This window comes from Nestor notabilis, unplaced genomic scaffold, assembly GCF_000696875.1.
Source record: "Nestor notabilis isolate BGI_N333 unplaced genomic scaffold, ASM69687v1 scaffold11508, whole genome shotgun sequence".
Classification (NCBI taxonomy): Eukaryota; Metazoa; Chordata; class Aves; order Psittaciformes; family Psittacidae; genus Nestor; species Nestor notabilis.
The window spans coordinates 48122-67137 of NW_009940599.1; the positions used below are offsets into that span (position 1 = coordinate 48122).

General features: G+C 41.4%; 1 protein-coding gene across 1 annotated transcript in view; it reads right to left on the reverse strand.

Moving 5' to 3' along the window:
- The window catches only part of ABCA12 (ATP-binding cassette, sub-family A (ABC1), member 12), a gene marked incomplete at its 5' end in the record, with an annotated part of 51576 nt that extends 32568 nt beyond the window's left edge, over positions 1 to 19008 (reverse strand). The window contains 16 exons of the mRNA XM_010020440.1: positions 366 to 695; positions 2035 to 2149; positions 4626 to 4941; positions 6366 to 6545; positions 7858 to 7948; positions 9074 to 9193; positions 10340 to 10479; positions 11054 to 11255; positions 12198 to 12362; positions 13255 to 13428; positions 14249 to 14373; positions 14831 to 14943; positions 15049 to 15302; positions 16742 to 16848; positions 17557 to 17672; positions 18305 to 19008. Coding sequence (XP_010018742.1) covers positions 366 to 695; positions 2035 to 2149; positions 4626 to 4941; positions 6366 to 6545; positions 7858 to 7948; positions 9074 to 9193; positions 10340 to 10479; positions 11054 to 11255; positions 12198 to 12362; positions 13255 to 13428; positions 14249 to 14373; positions 14831 to 14943; positions 15049 to 15302; positions 16742 to 16848; positions 17557 to 17672; positions 18305 to 19008 — 3252 coding nt within the window. The remainder of the gene's footprint in view (positions 1 to 365; positions 696 to 2034; positions 2150 to 4625; positions 4942 to 6365; positions 6546 to 7857; positions 7949 to 9073; positions 9194 to 10339; positions 10480 to 11053; positions 11256 to 12197; positions 12363 to 13254; positions 13429 to 14248; positions 14374 to 14830; positions 14944 to 15048; positions 15303 to 16741; positions 16849 to 17556; positions 17673 to 18304) is intronic.
- Positions 19009 to 19016: the final 8 nt, after the last annotated feature.

Here is a 19016-nt window from a genome sequence, read left to right on the forward strand (position 1 = left end):
CAGCCCTCCTTCACAGCCTAAACTCCTTACTGAGACAGCCTTGTTTTTCTTGTTGGTTGAAAGTAACCCATTTTGGTTTGCAATTTGTAAGGGCGAGGTATGTAGCTCAGACTACTCTTCAGCTGGCAGGTGGGAACTCTCTAAAGTTCAGTGCTTTCAGTCATGGGACACAACTAATTCCAGGTCCCCCTCAAACAGGTCACGGCCAACTCTCTTGTTGTACCTGTCAACATTCACTGATGGAATTTAGAAAGGCACCCAACCATGACAATTTGTGACACAAGCTGTAATAAGAGCTGAAGTTTAGTGAAGCTGAGTGTCTGCTTCCACACATATGGTCCTTATTACTGAAAAGCAGAGCTTACCAGCAGGCTTTTCACAGAGAAGCTCAAATGATTCTCAATGACGAGAAGCACGATGAAAGGGAAGAAGGTGAGGATGTATACGAGACTGCCCACCAAGGCTGCTATATTGGTGTTATTGAAGAACACACTGATGAAGTAGCTCATGGCTATGATGGACAGGCTGTAGTCCATAAGGTACAGGAACAGGAGCGCTGTGTTTGTTTTGGGAAGGATGTCACCCACTTTTAGAACAATGATGAGGAAGGTGACAGTAATGAGAAGGAAGATGGCACACTCTATGAACCAGGCGATGAAATGGCTGCTGGCATTAACACCCATCATTTTCATGTACTACAGAGAGAAAGGTGAAAAAAAGAATCACAAATGAGCAGTGTTCATCAAGAGATCTTTCTGCTGATACTGAACTGCTGGGTTTTTTTCAGTTTCTAAACAAAGCATCAACCAAACCATGCTCTTTCATATTCAGCTGCACGTTCATAACCAAGGAGAAACCATGCACTCACATTTCCACAATGCACTAGGTTTGCAAAGCAGTCTATTGCAGAAGAACACTACAGACTGGATATGCAAGTATGAAGCATTGCAGCCCACAAGCTCCAGAGTGACTTCTGGCCTTAGATTTGTAACTTTTCTAAAACATTTTAGTTGTTCTTCAAAATAAATGCTGATTGGTTCAGTGGCTTGAGTGTAGAAGCTCTTAAATACCTCTGAAACCAAACCATTTCTCACACAACTCCAAGAGAACACACAACAGCTAAATTACCATGGTTATAAGGAAGCAACATTCATTTATACTAGCTGATGATCAAGTCCACAAGACTTGTATAAAACTGTCAATTTGTATTGATAAACCCAAAAGAAACTACAAGTGCTGGTGTCTTCTTGTAGATTATTACACACCTAAAAAGACTACCAACACCCTTCTTAGAGTCAGCGAAACTGGGTTCCCTAAACTAATGAGGCTGTCAGCTAGCCACTGGGGTTCACTCATTTTCAATCTCACCACAGTTCACAGAGTGCCCTTTATTGGAAATGATTTTGGTGAATCAGTATTTGTCTCCATGGTACTGGATAAAAACCAAATCTGCTTGAGCTTTTGTTGCTTACTGAAGCTTAGTTTTACAAAAGTTCTTTGCTGCTCATCTCTGTTGATGGTGTTTGCACCAAAAACCTGAGTTAATTTAACAAATTCCCTAGGTCTCAATGTCATTTCTTTTCCAATAGGCAAGCTGAATGAAAAACTTCATTTCAGAGGAGCTGATGTAATATGTAACACCTTCTGAAATATTAAGTATAATAACTTCAAGGATAGGAAATAAGTAACTTTTCATGTCTTTGTCCTCAATAGGTACGAGTCAAAGTCAATTTTTAGAGAGCTTTAAATCTTCAGAAAACTTGTAATTTTGTGAAGTCCCCATGTTTCCCATGTTCGTTCAGAGCTGCAAAGCAATATTCTCACCATTTGAAGGGCAAACTCCCTGTATTTCTATTGTTTTGAGCTTGGTTACAATGTCAGAATTCAAACACTGCAGGTCAAACAATAGGTATTTGGAATATTATTTCCTTAATGCTTGTTTTGCTCCATTTAATATTGCACAGGAGACATACTACCCACTAATAAGGAAAATCTGTTTATAATTCTGCATGCCCCAGAAGGTTTCGACCGTACCTCATAAAGCCTCAGATCTTTCTCTTGAACAAGTGTTTTAACAAAATCAGCTATAAACAGCACCCAGGCAGCCATCAGAGCAAATGGAAGAGAGTAGGTCACGCTGGTTAAGAACCTGTAAAAGGCAAATGCAGACTTTAGCTGAATACAGAATGTTCTGGGGATTAAGGCTTTCTACAGAATGTATTTGTCAGAATAATACTTTGGCACAGGAAAAGAGATGCTTATGTTTCAAAATGGGGAGTACAATTAATAATTAAAAAAAATGGCTATTTTGCCCTTGCACTGGATTTTCCATTCACAAAACTCCTGACTGCTCAAATTCTTTTTTCTTTCTTTAAATTGCAGAGGGATTTCCAGATGCATTGTGGAAGTTTTGCTCAGCAGCACCAGGAGCAGGAGCCACCACAGCCAGTGGCGTCTCCTGGCTTCCTGATGGGGTGCATTCCAGTTGGAATCAGCAGCCAGCTATAATTCCCAGTTCTGTTAATAGATATAATGGCCAAATATTGTTATCAGGCCGCTGGAATTTGGATACAGGTGCTACCCCTCAGTGTCTGTCCTATCACCCCACAGGACAGGTATTAGGGATCCAGGTCCACAGCATGGCTTCACAATTCTTGGCTCCTCACTTCAGTTAAAACCTTCTTCCTTGTGCCAAACGTGCACAGAAAAAAAGACTACAGTGGCCAACAGTAAATTTCTCCTTCTGTGATGGAAAGCAAGTTTTTATAGCAGGATATTCACATCATTGTATTTAGAGGGCTTAGGCTTTCCTCTCTCATTTCTAAACCTGGCTTAAAAAAAATAATCAGTGTTATTCCTGGGAAAAGTTTAATGTACAATCACAGTAAGAAAATAAAATTATTACATTTGTTTTTTAATTTCTTTTTGTCTGTAAAGCTGAAAATCTCCCATAAACCAGAGCTTTTGGAAATGCTTCCATGCAACTAAAGCCATATTGAGAAAGAACAATGAAGAGGCATTTCTACTAGTTCTTTGTTTTTTGGGGCCTTTTTGTCTGCAACCTTATACAGGATCTCTAGTCTACTAAAAATTTAGCATTTCCCAATGCCTTCTCTTTACCGGAGTATATATATTCCCTTTTCCCAACTATGGAATAACAATTGATAAACAGTCATTTTATGACTACTACTGGATGCAAATCCAAAGCCTTTAGCTATTTTAATAATTGAGCAAACTTGTGTCTCTCTGAACCTGGAGTGAGGAGGGAAACCTGAAGGCAGGCATTTTTCTCAGCAGCCCAAGAACAAGAAAAGGAGCAGATAAGCACTGTAGTAAATGCCTTCAGCAGGCAGTTAATCATTGTCCAAAACTATCTCACAGCAATAATCCACATATTTGTTGCAAGAAGTTGACACGTTGTCTGAATGCCTATAGCAATAGCTCCCAGATAATCTTTCAGCTCATGCAGTAGACATGCAGGCTTTTCAATAGGAAGAGCTCCTAGGTCTGGTCTGTACCTTAGGTCCAAAGGAGACACTCATGTCAGGGTGGAGTGACCATCCAACCTACCAATGCTATTTGCTGAAGATCCTTCAGAGCTTTCTGATGGACAACGAAGTCCCTTCCCTGTGTGTTTTCCACTCAGTCTGGCCACCAGCTGCTGCCAGGGTAATAACTGTGACTAAGTACCATCTTGCCAGCTTTCCAACACTGACCAAAACTGCCTTGCTAGAGGGGCAGGTCCTCAGCTGTGAGAGATTCACTTCTCTGTTGCATTTGGCAGAGATGCAGTTTATACTAGCTGCAGATCTGGCTCAAGATGAATGGAAAGGAAGATGATCCAAAACTTTTTGATCTGTTTCACCCTTCAAAACTTACTCTGGTCCACACACAGATAATGCTGCACTGCTCTGTATAAGAAGCTGTTAACCTGGCGACTCGGCACATCAAAAGATTCTCTGTCCTCCCTCATTATAGCAGAGATGAATGGTACAATTTTATCTTCCCTCTTGAGGCATCTGAGAGGCACCTGTATTGAGAACTAGTCACCATACGCTAATCATTAGCTAGAATCACTGGAATGAATAACAAATATCACAGCTGGAGAGCAATTTCCATGAACAAAGCACATAAACCTAGGGACTCTTTTTTGCCCAATAAATGCATTTTCTAAGTTCTGCTGCATTTTCTGCATGCAAAGACATGCAGAACAAACCAATACTTGATATTTAACCCAAGTCCTGCCAACATGAGTCTCAGTTTCACCATGTGTAGTCAAACAGGGACAGCAAATTTTACCTGCTGTAAAACCTACAGCATGACAGTACACCATGACAATTAATTCAGGTTACCATGACAATTCAGGTACACATAGAGTGCTGAAAACAAAAGATAGGCAAACTAAATATAGACCATTTATACTAGAGTCCAAACTTTCCTCTTTTGTTCAGATCCTTGGGAAAACAACAACAACAAAAAACCAACCAAAAGAACAAAACACAAAATGAAATTATTTCTATGTTATGTGAACGTGGTATTAAGGAGATCATTGCAGCTGGTGAACTCCACCAGGCAGACGAGATGAGCTTAGACAAAGCATGAAGACAAAGGGCACACAAACTTACATATCCTTATTGTAGCAGGGGTAAGGCATGGCCTGGACTTGAACAGCTATTTCCTCTGGCTTCTTGCCAGTCTGTAATTCAATGATGGCTCTTTCAATGCTGTCTTGGATATAAATAAACGCCCGGCTGTAAATCTGGCTCTGGGAGGTGGAATTGTGAGGACCCACTGTCCAGATGCGCTCCCTGATTCTGTTGGTGGTTTGTGTGATCCTGCTGCTCATTCGGATGGTGTAGTTGAGCACAGGAGGGAGAGCCAAGTCCCCATAAACTGAGTGTCCAGGGCTGTTATGGCTTGAAGGCAGCTTGAAAATTATACCTTGGAACAGAAAGGGAAAAAGCTTTCCTTCAGAGCTGACACCACAGAAGCAGTACACAGGGATACATAGAAACTCCTTATTTTTATGTTTTTTCTATGTTAAAGTCCATCATTTCATTTCTTCGCTCCACAAATAATGCTTAGATGGGTAAGCTGCTTATCAAGTGTCTAGAAGTGGAAACGATACATCACTGCAGCTACTCATACTTCCAAATGTGACCAGTGATTCTGGGTGTGAAATACACTCCCAGAGTCTTTAAATCTTTTCCTAGTGAACATTCAAAAACCAAAAGTTCTCAAAATAACTGGCTGTATTTGGAAAAATCTTGCTGTTAACATGGACTGTCAGATGTCTGGTAGGTGTGTGACTCAGCACATGCACCCATGAACGTTCCCAAAGGTACTCTATCAATAGCGCTCATGAAGTGACATAAAAACCTATACACATATTTTTATGCCCACACAAAGGGGCATAAAGCTGCTATATTGACATCTTCTATATGGACATCTCAGCTTTGCAGGTTCCTGTTAGGAAATGGCATGCTGTAGGTACAGTTTGACAGACAGGACTTTTTTCCTTTAAAATGTTTGCTTAAATAAAGGCAACAGAAGTTTTTTCCCTTCAGAATGTTTTTCTTGATTATTCCATATATAAGGTATATGATGGAATGCAGGACAATCATGGAAGAAAACTGCTTTTATGGGAATAGCCAAGTATTATCAGGGTGTGAAGTTCCAAGAAAAGAAAATTTTCTATCTACTCCTCAGTTATGAGATATAAACCCAAACAGGTCACAGGACTTATAAGTAAATCCTAATTGAGGAGAAATAGGGCATTCTTTAAAACTTAAGACACATTTGTATTACTATATCAAATTAATATAAGTTCCTATTCTCTGATCTGAAGCTGCAATCTGATCCCACAAATATGAAAAGTGTGACTGAGAAGACCTAATCTAATATTGCAGTGTTTGGCTGGAACATCTCAACAGCTTTATGACCTTCTGATAAATTGAACTGTCCCATATTTGGACTTGATAACCTTAAAGGTCTTTTCCAACCTATATGATTCTACGATATCTTTCTTGATTAAAGATCTTTTCCCATGGAGGCCTGAAAGAAGGTAGCTGTCATGAAGATCTCCTAAAGGCAGGGAAGTGTTATTCAAACTGAGAATTAACCAAGAGAAAACACCAGTTGACCAAAGGCTTTCTATACAGACAGTGGAGCTGTAAGAGAAGAGGAGGTATAAACAGGAGAGTGTAAAACGCTGCCACAGGGAGATCTCAGTGTGCAGGTCCCACACACTGGCTCAAGATCAACTGCTGTGTGGTGGGAGCTGTTGATAGAAAGCCAAACTTCTTATGCTGGACTCCCACCTTGTACCAAGCTAATTTACAGGGGCATTCAAGACTGTCACATACTTGCAAAAAGCTCGTTCTTCAGAAAGAGCTCTTTAGCAACCATTTCCATTTCCTCTAAGTTTCCGACTGCCTGAATGCGGTTAAATGAGACACAGGAGGACACATTCACAGCAAGGGTAGCCAGTGTGTTCAGCTGCTCCACAATGTCAGAGTTGTTCTGCAATTCCAGTCGAATATCATCTGAAAAACAAAACCCCACAAGCAAAACCAGTAGCATCATTACACACAGCAAAAAATCTTCACATCATTCTGCTCTTTACATTAAAAATGACACCAGAAATGATGAAAAAAAACCCCATTATACTGAACATTAAATGTAAAAAACATTTCTGCACTTAACAGTGTAATGAAGGCATGTTGTTGACCCAGTTTTTATGTTAATCGTTTGTAATATGCTCGTGAGTTTGCCTTTGGGAGGATGCCAGCAATAGGATGTGACAACCATCCCAAATCAGAAGATGCTACTAACCTGCTGAGGTTTTAGACCCGCATATGATGCTCCCCATTCATTCCACATCTTACAGGTTTTGATGTAATCAACTTGTCTGTTGAGCTGTTCTGTCTCAGGGGAGCATGTGCTTTAACCAAGCACATCAAGGAAAAGTTATGTCTGTTGTGCTGATGTGCGTACTAAACCTGATAATGCAGTTTAATAAAGACACTGCTGTTTCCAAAGGTGACTGCATAATGCAGTGTAACTAATATGGAACAGCTGCTGCAACCATGATGATTTCATGGGCAGTTAAGACAGGAGCTGCTACTCATGAAATAACACAGGGGTCATCACAAACAGTATGCAAATATCTTTCTGACTGCAACAGATGACAAACACTCTTGGTTTATGCTGGGGTTTGCTGGCCTAACCCAGATTTATGTTGACATATATGGCTACTCATTGAAAAAGCATGTAGGGACACTAAGACCTGCTAGGAAGTGACTGTGATCCCCACACTGTGCAGGTATCCAACACTGCTGGTTGGTGGTGATTCCCACAGTGCAGATCAGCAACTCTAACCTTGAAGAGCCATGCAAGACCACCAGAGAATAGCAAATTCCAGCAGAGCATCTCCTTTAATGATGTCTCTGGCTTTATCAGCCTGGGAACCCTTGCTTTTCTGCTCTAGAAAATTTTTAAGTTGAACCCTTATGTGATGCAAGTGAGCTCTCCACATTTCCGAGCAGAGTCCCAGGTAACTCATTTGAAGTCATAATTATGGCTAAACAGTGTCCTCCAGTGGCCACACTCAGCTGCAGAGATTCCCATCCTACCACCCCTTCAACACTCACAAGAAACATCTCTTCACACAAGCCCTTTGGCTTTCTGAGAGTCTTCTCTCATAGCCCACAAGACTTTTGAACCACAGCTGAGATTGCCTTGCACCACAGCATCTGATACTGGCCAGAGAAGAGCTGTACCAGAGGATGGCTGTAGTTTGGTGACTCTGGAGACCTGAAGTACAAATAAGAAGGCAGCACATGTGGACCAACTTACCCAGTTTGTTTATTTGAGCCAGCAGTTCAGATGCATCCAAATCCACCATCAGCTTGATGAAAACCTGCACAAAGGGATTCTTCAGGGTGCTCTATCAACAAGCAAAAAGGAAAAAAGCATCAGTTTGACCAGAAGCCCTTCCAGCTTATTCAGTGTATTTCTAAAATACAACAGGTCAGTTTGCCCTCACTAAGCATTTGTACAGCCCCCTCCTACTCCTTTCCTGACCTTCCATATAATCACTCTGTGTATCAGGATGGGGAAATGCTAGCAATGAAAATGAGAGTTCAAGTTTTTTGGAGTCAACAGAGGATGTCTATTGAGTCATCCTGAGTCCCATGGAAAAATCATGGATAATCTTTGTTATTCTGAAAGTGCAGTAAATTTAATTTGTGTCTGTTTGAAGTCCTGTGAACATAATGGGGAGGCAACCAAAATTTAGCTTGGAGACCAGCAGACAAATTTTTTTGGGGGCTGAATAGTTCATTATTCCATCAATAAATGCAGTCAGCAGATAATATTTCATTTCACTTTTGCGTAGTCCACTCTGGATTTTCTCTCAGTGCCATGGAAATTACAATGAACTCCAGCCACTGAAATTAACTTCTAATGCTTTAGGCTTCCAGAGAGCAAGTTTTCATAGCTTTGTAAGAAAAGGAGACAATTTTTACTGCAGAGAACAGGAAGCAAGTATACAAAACATTACAGGCTTCTGCCTTCTGTATCCAAGCAAGGCTAGGCTCCTTAGGAGGGGAAAAAGGAATTTTATTTACAGTCACTGAGGTACAAAGGCATCTTCTAGCTCTTATGTGTGTACCCAGAGCTACATGCTTATTATAGATACTGTTTCATTTTCTGAAAAAGTAATTTCTTGCCTGGTGTTGGCTGGCTGGATCACTCCATCAAGCAGAAAGTTAATTTAAAAACTGAAGAGCATTCCCTGCTCATCTGAGCCTTCCAGCAGGCCTCAGCATGGCCATATTGCAAACAGATCATTTCAGAAAGAGGATTTGCATGGAAAGGTGTGTCAGGAGTATTTCGGAGGCAGGAACAGGCAGGCAGGCACAGAAACTGTGAAGTCCAGGTCAAAAGCCTGAGAAAGGTCTTCCCAGCTGACCTAAGATGTCCATGAGGTCCCTGGAACCCCACTGTCAGTGAAGAAATCCATCCCCCCATTCCCTCCTGTGATAGAGATGGGGCAGGTGGGATCTCATACCTTGATCATTGGAACTGTCTGGTTTAACTTAGTCAGTGAATTCATGATGCCAGGAGACTTGTCCAGCCACTCCTGGGACTTCAGGGCTATATCAGCCATCTGCTCCAACGTTGCATTAGACTACAGAAAAGCCCACAACATGCAAGGATTCATTTATTCATTAACTTAGAGCATTTAAACAATAAATAAATCAATAAAACAGCTAAGATCAAATTTCATTTCCTCAGGATTTTTCTTAGCATCTGTCGTGGTTTAAGCCCAGCCAGCAACTTGGAACCACGCAGCCGCTCGCTCACTCCCCCCCTTTTCCTTCCTCCCCCCGTTCCCGGAGGGATGGGGAGGAGAATCGAAGGAATGTAACTCCCACGAGTTGAGATAACAGCTCTCCAGTAACTAAGGTATAATACAAACCACTACTGCTACCAATAATAATGATAAGAGGAATAACAAGGGAAAAGGACACAACCGCTCACCACCCGCCGACCGATACCCAGCCCGACCCGAGCAGCGATCTGGGCCTTCCGGGTAACTCCCCCCAGTTTATATACTGGGCATGATGTGCTGTGGTATGGAATAGCCCTTTGGCCAGTTTGGGTCAGGTGTCCTGTCTCTGCTTCCTCCTGGCTTCCCCTCCTCTCTGGCCAAGCATGAGACTGAGAAAGTCCTTGGTCAGAGTAAACATTACTGAGCAACAACTAAAAACATCGGTGTTATCAGCATTGTTCCCAGACTGAAAGTCAAAAACACAGCACTGCACCAGCTACTAAGAAGGAGAAAAAATGACTGCTGGAGCTGAACCCAGGACAGCATCCTATCACTGCTTGGCAAAATGCCCCTTAACAAGGTAAATTTGGATGCAAGTATTTAAAAATATGGCCCCATATGTGGCATTTGGAGCATGTCCTGGATATCAGCTTTCCTTCTACCACTGGGCTGCTTGCAAACAATGCTGGTTATAGCATTTGTCCTGGGACACATCTCTCTGTTATTGACTGAAAACATGGGGGTGAAACTTCATAAACTGCAAGCCTTAAAAAGAATTGTATTACAAATATTAGACCAACAGCAATTTTTTTGGAGGTAAGATTCATTGAAAGACAAAAGATGACTCATATGACCAGCAACGCAACTAGGAAAAGATAATTTAACTAATACTCCAAACAGCCAGAAAATAGACTTGTACCTCTCAGAGAAACAAGCCTGTGCTAGATAAATTACAGTCTTTTTGAGCGGGCATATCCTCATGTACTGTAAACAGAGCCATACCTTTCCCATGATTGCTCGAGTTTCTATGGTATCTGGTGTGTAAAGGATCTTCCCAAAAATCATAGGTTTTAAAAAAGACCAAATTAAAGCTCCAGTTGGGGTCTTGACCAAGTCCAGGTAAAAGGATAAGCAAAATGGTGCTGCAAGGGAAGAAAAGCAAACAAAGTGCACAAAGCACAAACAGGCCAGACATGAGAAAGCTACCACTGTGGTTTTTCCCATCTGCCCAGTTTGTGGCTGTGTCCAGTGAATGACTTCAGGGCCCTCTTCACTGACTTATATAATGGGTCTTGATAAAGCAATCCACCCCTAAGATCTCCTGTTGCTGAACTCAAGACAAGAAGAGTCTCACTGTTTGAGCCAAGATTCTCTGCTTGAAGGTTAAATGGAGTTTTGTGAACTCAGAGAAGCTAATAATGTCAGCAGGGTTGGAAAAGCTACACATCAAGAAAAAGCAGTGACCTGACAAGCCCTAAGACCAGATGATCAACAAATGAGAAACAGTGCAGTGTCAAGCACTGCTCTGTTACACAGGCTGTTTTCCTTTTAACATTTATGGAAATATCCCCCCCACCCCGATCTTTTGTTAGCATAAATAATGAACACTTACAGCCCTCCAGAGACACACAGGGGAACAGCTCAGCACTCTCTCTCTCTGGAAAGAGTAGAGTTTGGCTCTGAAATGTTTTTGCCTTAAGGAAAAGCCAGACTTACTGGAGTCCTGTGGAATCCCATATTTCCTCATCATCTTTTGGACATAGACATCCTCCACATAGGAACTGTTGCTTACAGGGTCTCCAAAATCTGGAAGCAAGGACTCAAAAAACAGGGGTGTGATCTCCTGGTTGCAGAGAACTTTCGACATGGACTTAAATGTGCCACGTGTTATTCTCAAGTTGTTTGGTTTAAATAATGCCTGCAAAGAAGACAAAATGCAAATAAATCCTGCATGTGAAAAGCATCCCACTTTGAGAGAAAAAAGAAATAACAGAATTAGAAGGCAAGGACTGAACATTTTTACACTGCTTTCTTGTTCATCTTTACCAAAAAAGGGGGGCTTTTCCATGGAAATCATACTCTTTTTTGCCAACCTCTGCTATGACACAGGTGGCAAATTCATTTCCAGGTATGAAATCCAATGTAGAAATTGCCTATAATGTGTGCCTGGTGACACATACAGACCCTGGGTTACAAGACAGAATTTGTCACACAAATGTGCACATCCTCCATCCCCATGACTGCATGTGGCTCTACAATGCCCAGGCAAAGTGATTACCAGAAACAATTCCTGTGATCTGTGCTGTCATTGACTATGGATCAAAGAGAGACTGGATGCACAACTGGACTAAGTTAGTGCAAGCTGAAGTTACTGCAGCTGTTGGAGCAGGATGTGCGGCATACCCAACGTTTTGGGCAGTCTTGAAAGGCTTCGGGTGTGATCTTATGCACATTAAAGCTAGAGCAAAGGCTTGCTTTTGATTTGTGTGGTTTTGGGTAGCCTTTAGTGGGCAGTTCTCCAGTTGTTTTCACAAGCTGACCCCCGCCAGTATTTTGTTGGAAGTCAACCCTCCCTCAAGACAGTTCTTCATCTCCTGTATTTTTGTTCTTGCTGTCCCTCTCATGGCTCATGTACCTCGTGTCCCCCCTGTGATGAGCATATGGCAGTCCCACTGCTCAAAATCAAAGCTCTCCCTGGAAGGCAATATATAAGTTTGATAGAGATTCTTAGAACACCGCTGCTTTAAAAGAGATTCAGTAATCTATGATTTAACACACCTTTGGCTTCTAAGGCAAGAAATTACTGTGGAAACTGTTTCAGTGGTGTTTTGCCTCCAAAGCATATGCAGGCTACACGTACCTTAGTCAGTGGCATGTTTCTAGACTGCCGGAGCTTTTTCAGTGAATGAATAGCTTGCAGTAATGGATCAACACCAGATTCAACCTGGTTTCTGAAATACTTCACTTTTGTGAGAAGGCCTAACATCTTGTCCATGGGTTTCTGAAGTTCTTTAGGTAAAAACATCTACAATAGGCAGGAAGGAAATCAGTTATGATTAGCAGGAATCTGTGAGCACATACATGTATTGTGCTAATTCCAAGACAAAGATTGTGCGATTTACATGCTTAGGGAGTGGATGTCCCATGGGAAATGAATGGGATTTGTATTCCTAAATCCCCAAGTGGTTTTGAAAACCACTCTGCTGAATATTACATATCCTGAACAGTGCATGTTTCCAAACACCTACAGTTGGGAAATGTGTATCACATATTGGCTGGGACATATTCGAGTCTCTATGAGGTAGCATTTTGCACAACATAGATGTCAAACAGTGTGAGTGACTTTTGGCCTGAGCCAAATTCATTCTCATTTAATAACTCTTCTTCCCCAGGATGACTTCTGTAGCATTTTTAAACATGTATTCAATAGGCACCTCTCTGTGAATGGTATTTTTACACGTTGTTTCTATAGTTGTGTGCATGGGATATTTGAATCATTTATTAACTTGGTAGTGCCAACTAGATTGGGAACATGTATTTTACAGGAAATTTTCTAGGGCTTCCCTTTTCAAGGAATAAAAAACATTTAGTCCAGTGCTTTATTTTTTGGGAAGCCTGAATTCAGAGGAGAATGTTCAAGAGGTTGTACAGCATATAAATGATATATGATAGGGAGGCATTTAGAGTAGGCCCAGTGCCTTTCAATGAGGTTAGCTGGTTTACACCAGCTGGGATCCTCATTTATATCCACACTGTCACAGCATGGATATGCAATAAAAATCACTGCATGAGCAAAGCCTGATCTTTGGCTTGTGTAAATCAGTATCGCTTCTGGCCACTTCAATGATATTTTATGACCTTTCAGCCACTACATGCAGCAAAGACTACAGAAAGCACTCTACAAATCCAGCACTAACCTTGTATAAGAAATTGTAAATGTCTAAGTGTCGCAACAGAGTGACCCCCAGGATGTATGTCTCACGAGTCCTCTCTGAAAGAGAGAGATTGCAGAACTCTTCCACTACTGTTTGCAGCTGTGGGTCAGCAGGATGGACGCTGCAAGACTCCAGCTGGAAGATCTGAGAAATGAGCTGTGTTTGCATGAAGAAAGAAAAGATTTGTTAGGGGCTAGGCTGCTAGCTCCACTATGCATGGATTAATCTTGCCTCACTGTTGTTCTTTCCACGGGGTCATATTTCAACCCTGAGAACCAGAAAATGCCTACCCCATTACTCCTGCTCCAAGGGACAAATCCTAAGGATTGTGTTTTACTGCCCAGCTTGCACAGTAGTAAAAGCTTTTGTGGCTTCAATTTCCCATTGACTGATGCATGTGAAGTTTGGAAAAGAGTGCGCTCTTTAGGGCTCAGTCCAGACAAGATGGTTGGGAAGGGGAAAAGCATCTGGAGCTCTGTTTGTGCAGGAGGCTGAGGAAGGCAAGCTCATCCCTCATCATGAGAGGCTATTTCTGGATCCTGACTTCTCTCACATGGTTAGAAGTGTGCTTTTCCATCTGGACCACAACAACTTCTCAGCACTGAAGACCCCATCAATGACCCCACTCAGTCCTCATTAGTCTATTATAGTGAACTGGTCTCTTGCTGCAGGTTGGAGCAATCACGCCTCAGGCAGTGCCTGGCTGCATACCAGCTACTGGTGACAGCCAAAGAGACCATATGGCTCTTGGTCTCCAGTGGCTGGACTGATGTCAATGATGGCTCTGATTGCACTTCTGATGGCAATTTTCATCCATAACATGCTATGCTGTCTATCCCTGTGGGATCATCCACCTCTCTTTGTGCTATCTTGTATGCACCAATCTGCTTAGCTGCATTCACTAGCAAATTCTGGTTTTCATGGTCTGAGAGCAAGAAAGCAACAAGATCTCCCACAAGGATGACCACAAACTTACCTGACTGCTGTTTTCTGGGAGAGATGCTTCCAGAAGAGCATCAATACTGGCTGTGGACAATCCTGTTGTGTTTCTGAGATCCTCTTTGAGCTGGTCCACGTTTTTAAACACATCTCTCAACTTTTCTGTAATGAACAATCAGAGAACAATTGATGTTACTGCTTTCTCCAGACATACACCTGTCTCAAGGACAGAGAAAGGATTCTAGGTTAAGTACGGGAGTGTGGTACATTGCTGCTGATTAAAAAAATCCAAAAACTTGCAAAGTACAGTCATATTTCCTAGGTTTCACAGTCTGATTTGTGGGCTGAAGTTGACAGGTCTAGTGGTAGCGAAAGTTGCTCAAAGAGAAAGATTTGAGACTTGCAGCACATAGGACTATTTGGGCTGTACAGGAAAAACACGGTGGTCTAGAACAGGCTTCAGAATTACCCTAGATAAAAGATCCTATGGACCTGGTGTATGGTTATTTCATTAATATCACTTCTTCCTGGCAGCTAAAGGAGTCTTGGGATTTTCAGTAGAAAGTATGGCACCAGTAATGGTGTTTACCCACATTGTAAAGTAAATACAGAAAACTACCTTGTTTGCTAGAATATGTTAAATTCTCAGTGATGTTCAACATGGAATTCAAAGCAGTCATATATTGAGGAATCTCTTGAAAGAAAGCAATTTCTGGTACATTTTCCTGAAACCTAAATTGGAAAGAAACAAAACCACCAACAAAATTAAGAATATGAAAAGAAGGCAAGAAGCCATTTCATAAACAGAATACTAAAGCAGTTTAAGCAGAGCCTTACCACTTCATTTGTGTCTGGATGCTCGTGGCATCCCCAATAAGTATATTTTGAAGCTCTTGGGAGATTCTTCTGTGATTCAGTATGTTGGTCACAACTTGATTGCTCAGTTCAACAGTGTGGAGGAGCTGCTCATGAGATTTACTTTGTTCACACAGTTCTCCAAAACTAACATTAGGGAGATGGCAGATATGCTGTATTGACTTAAAGCTCTCATAGTCACAAAGAAGTGTTGTCAGATCCCGGAGGTGAGATATCTTCAAAAGAAATTGTGAGAAGGAAAACAAATGCACAAACATCATTCAGGTGACAGAATTATAAAAGGCAGGTTTTTAAAAGTTTAGCTGTCCCTTTCCAGTTTTATTTAGGATTAAAATTTTAATATATATTTTTAGTCCATTCGAAAGGTCTCCAGTTTATAACAATCATTCCTACATGAGCTTGTAGAAGATCTGGCTACGCAACACTGCACAACATCTATAAACCTTGCAAGCCTTAACACATCATTTCCCCTGCCCAACGTGCATACACAGCAATACTCCATTTGGACGTACCTGCTGACCAATTAATCTTCCCAGAGACCAAATAAATCTATCTTGTGCAACAGGTTTATCTTTCCAGATACCACCTGGTCAACTGTACTACAGCATATGAAAGAGAGGTGGCTACAAGTCAGGACTTCCACATCTGCCAACCTGTGTAAAATTATAGTCCCTTGCCTACTCTGCTGTTAGGGGCTTCCCTCTTGCCTGACATCATTATTTACATTATCAGTGTCTCATGGCAAGGACTGTTTTCTGTTTTGTGCCTATGAGTACCTGTCACTCTGCAGCCCATTCTATTATTGTTACAGATACATTAAGCAGCAATAGCATTGCATACTGTTATCTTTTTTGTTTTAAAAGGAAGACTTCTAAATTCTATTTCTTATACAATAAAGTGCACACATGTTATTACTGCAGTCATGGACATATGTATGGTGTAAGAAGCATTTTATTCAAATGAGGCATTGCCAAATCCAAAGCTGGTGAGGGAAATCCCTGAGTCACTATTGCTTAGGTGCATAATCTCAGAAACCATTATGGTGCTGTGAGACATCTAGGGCTAAAGAGAGCATGTGTGGACTTGGACATGTGGTAACTAAGTCATGTTTAAAGCTGCCAATTTGGTATGAATAATTCCACTGATTTTCAGCAGGGCAGAGGTATCTAACTGCTATTTGTTCCTAAAAAATTTCCTCCCTACACCTCAAATGAAGCTGAGGCATCCCAGAATGATCTCTCCTCTCCACAATGCTTTGCTAAGTCTCAGTGTACTGAACTTTAAAACTGCTGGTGCACTGAGTTATGAGGAATATGTTGCCACTGGCAACCTATGCAGTGCTCATCCTTTTGGGATGGCTGGTGGAAAACAGAAGCCAATCTAGCCAACAAAGTGGAAGGACCGGAACACCTCTGCCTTCCCAGAAAAATGGGTGTATACTTGGTAGGGACTCATATAAGAACAAGTTCCTCAGCCCAGTTTGATGGTGACCTATAAATACAGGCAGCAGGCAGAAAAGAGACTTTCAGTCCTAGTTTTTATCAGCTATTCTTTTAAGAAACATTTTTTCCATACGCTGTTTTTCAAAACCTCCATTGCACATTCATGTATCACTGCATGATGTCCTTCAAGTCAGCATTTTAAGCAGACTCACTTTTAGCTTCAGGAGCTCTGGTATGGATGAATGTTTCTCAGAGGTATTATTTTGCATAAAAGAGTTCTTTTTCAGATGAATTTGCTTCAAAAGCAGAGTGATGTTTTCTGCGCAAGGAAGAAAACAAAAGTTACTCGAGACAAAAACACCAGACTTGCAGAAACTTTGCAGATGGGAATATCAGCACTTTTATCCCGAGGCCTACTAATCATTGCTATTTTCCACCAAATTGACATGGCTCAGCACCTCTGAAATCACAGACCAAGACCTACGTTGTAATCTGGATTATAATGGATCCAGTCCGAGCAGGTGCTCTGGTCCTAAAGAAATCCACCCCCAGTTGGGTGTGATAACACAACTCCTGACAGCGCCCTTCAGAGCACACACAGTATCCCTATTCTGCGAGCAGATAAACCTCTCAGGTTCTACAATAAGCTTTATGATGAATATCTACGTGAAATACCATGTTAACTCTCAAAAATAACTGCTGTCATCTTACAGGTACATAAAGCTGTGAAGAGAATATAGGTTTCTTATTTGTAAGATTTCTTTATCTGAGTGTCAGCAACCTGTCATCACATAGCGAAGAGTAGACACGTCTTCTGGATAGAGTTGGATGGAAATCTTACAGCCACAATGTGACATAACTCAAACAAAAAAGAGTCTGGCTTCCTGAAGTCTCACAGCTCCAGTTAATTGCCAGCAGACAAAATAATGTAGCACCATTCCTTCTCAGCATTAGATAAAGCACTTTGAAAAGACAGGCACAACATATTCCAGTTGAGGTCCCACAACATTAATGAAATCATGATTACCTGTCAATATGCTGTCTTTAGCTTCAGTGGCATTTATTAAACACATCAGGTAGGGGTTATAGCTGTTATTCACTGTCACCTGTAAGATGGTGTTTTCAAATTCTAAAAACAGAAATCTGAAAAATAAGATAGGATTTTAAATCAGTTTCTCTTTCAGAAACAAGGTGCATTAGTGAGCAACCTGCCAGCTATGTAGATGCTGTTCCTTCACAGTGTAAATAAGAATTCCAGATGAAGCCATGTGTCTCCGAAGACACCTCCTAAGTGGGTACCATCCCAATTATGTTTCATCAATTCTTTTTGCTTTCATCTCTCAAAGCTGTCATTCACTCTCAAACCATATGTGTAAGAAAACACACTTGAAAGGTTTGCTGTGGATACAAGATATAGATGGAAAGTAATGCCTAGGGGAGATTAAGAATCAAAAATTAGAGAGTCATACCATAAAAAAGGGGTTTCCAAAGAGTTTACCACTGGTAGCAAACCTTCTACAGGATTCTGCTTCCACTGTGAACTGATACACCCTAACATGGAAGATTTTTGAAAGTCCCACTTCGAGCTGTACGTTCAGTTCAAGGACAAATTTCTTCTTCTTCAATTTAACCCACCTTATAACTAGTATCCTAAATTATGGTGATTGCAGGTTTAAGGTGCTCCATTGGAAGAAAATTACATACTTCTGATGCTGGAATGAAAATGGTGGTCACTACACATAAATGTCATTGCAATACCCAAGAAGCAAACTCACCGTGTGATTAAACTGGTTGGTGATAGAGACTGGTCACTCTGAGTCCAAGGTAGAGTCTTGTTGTAGAGGTTTTCTGTCATGACAATGAAGTGATGAGCGACAATATCAATCACACTGTCAAAACTAGTTTTGTTGGAGAGAAAAGACGAACTGGAACTTATATTGAATTCATTTAGCAGATCAGAGAAGTTCAGCTTCTTGAGAATGTAGTGAATGGCTTCTGTGATTTCTAGAGCTGACACATCATTGGCAGAGTTATTTACCACTGCTTCCAATAACTTTACAAAGGCAGCTGCTTCGGTTAGATTCCTTTGGGTGTTTAGGAAACTGTCAACCACATCCCAGACGCTTGAGTAATAACTCCATTTGGTGAGGCTGAAGGTGCCTTGAAGTCTCTGCAGCAGGTTGTTCATGTAGAGCTCATCCTGTGCCACACTGAAGAGTCTAGACAGGTTGTTCCAGGCTGCTAAGCTGTCAGAGAAATTTAGAGAATTCAGTACTGTTTCATTCAGCATGAGAGGAACGAGCATGTTCAAGAGCCGAGATGGGAGCACATCACCCACATCCTGGACTGGGACGGGGCAGGAGGCATCACTCTGCAGCAGCCCCTTTATGAAAGCAGTCAGGGCTCTCGCCTTCTCCTGTACCCAAGAGTTTTCCAGCTTGGAGACAAGGTTTAATTCAGAAAGGAAGCTCAGAGAAAACTGCAGAG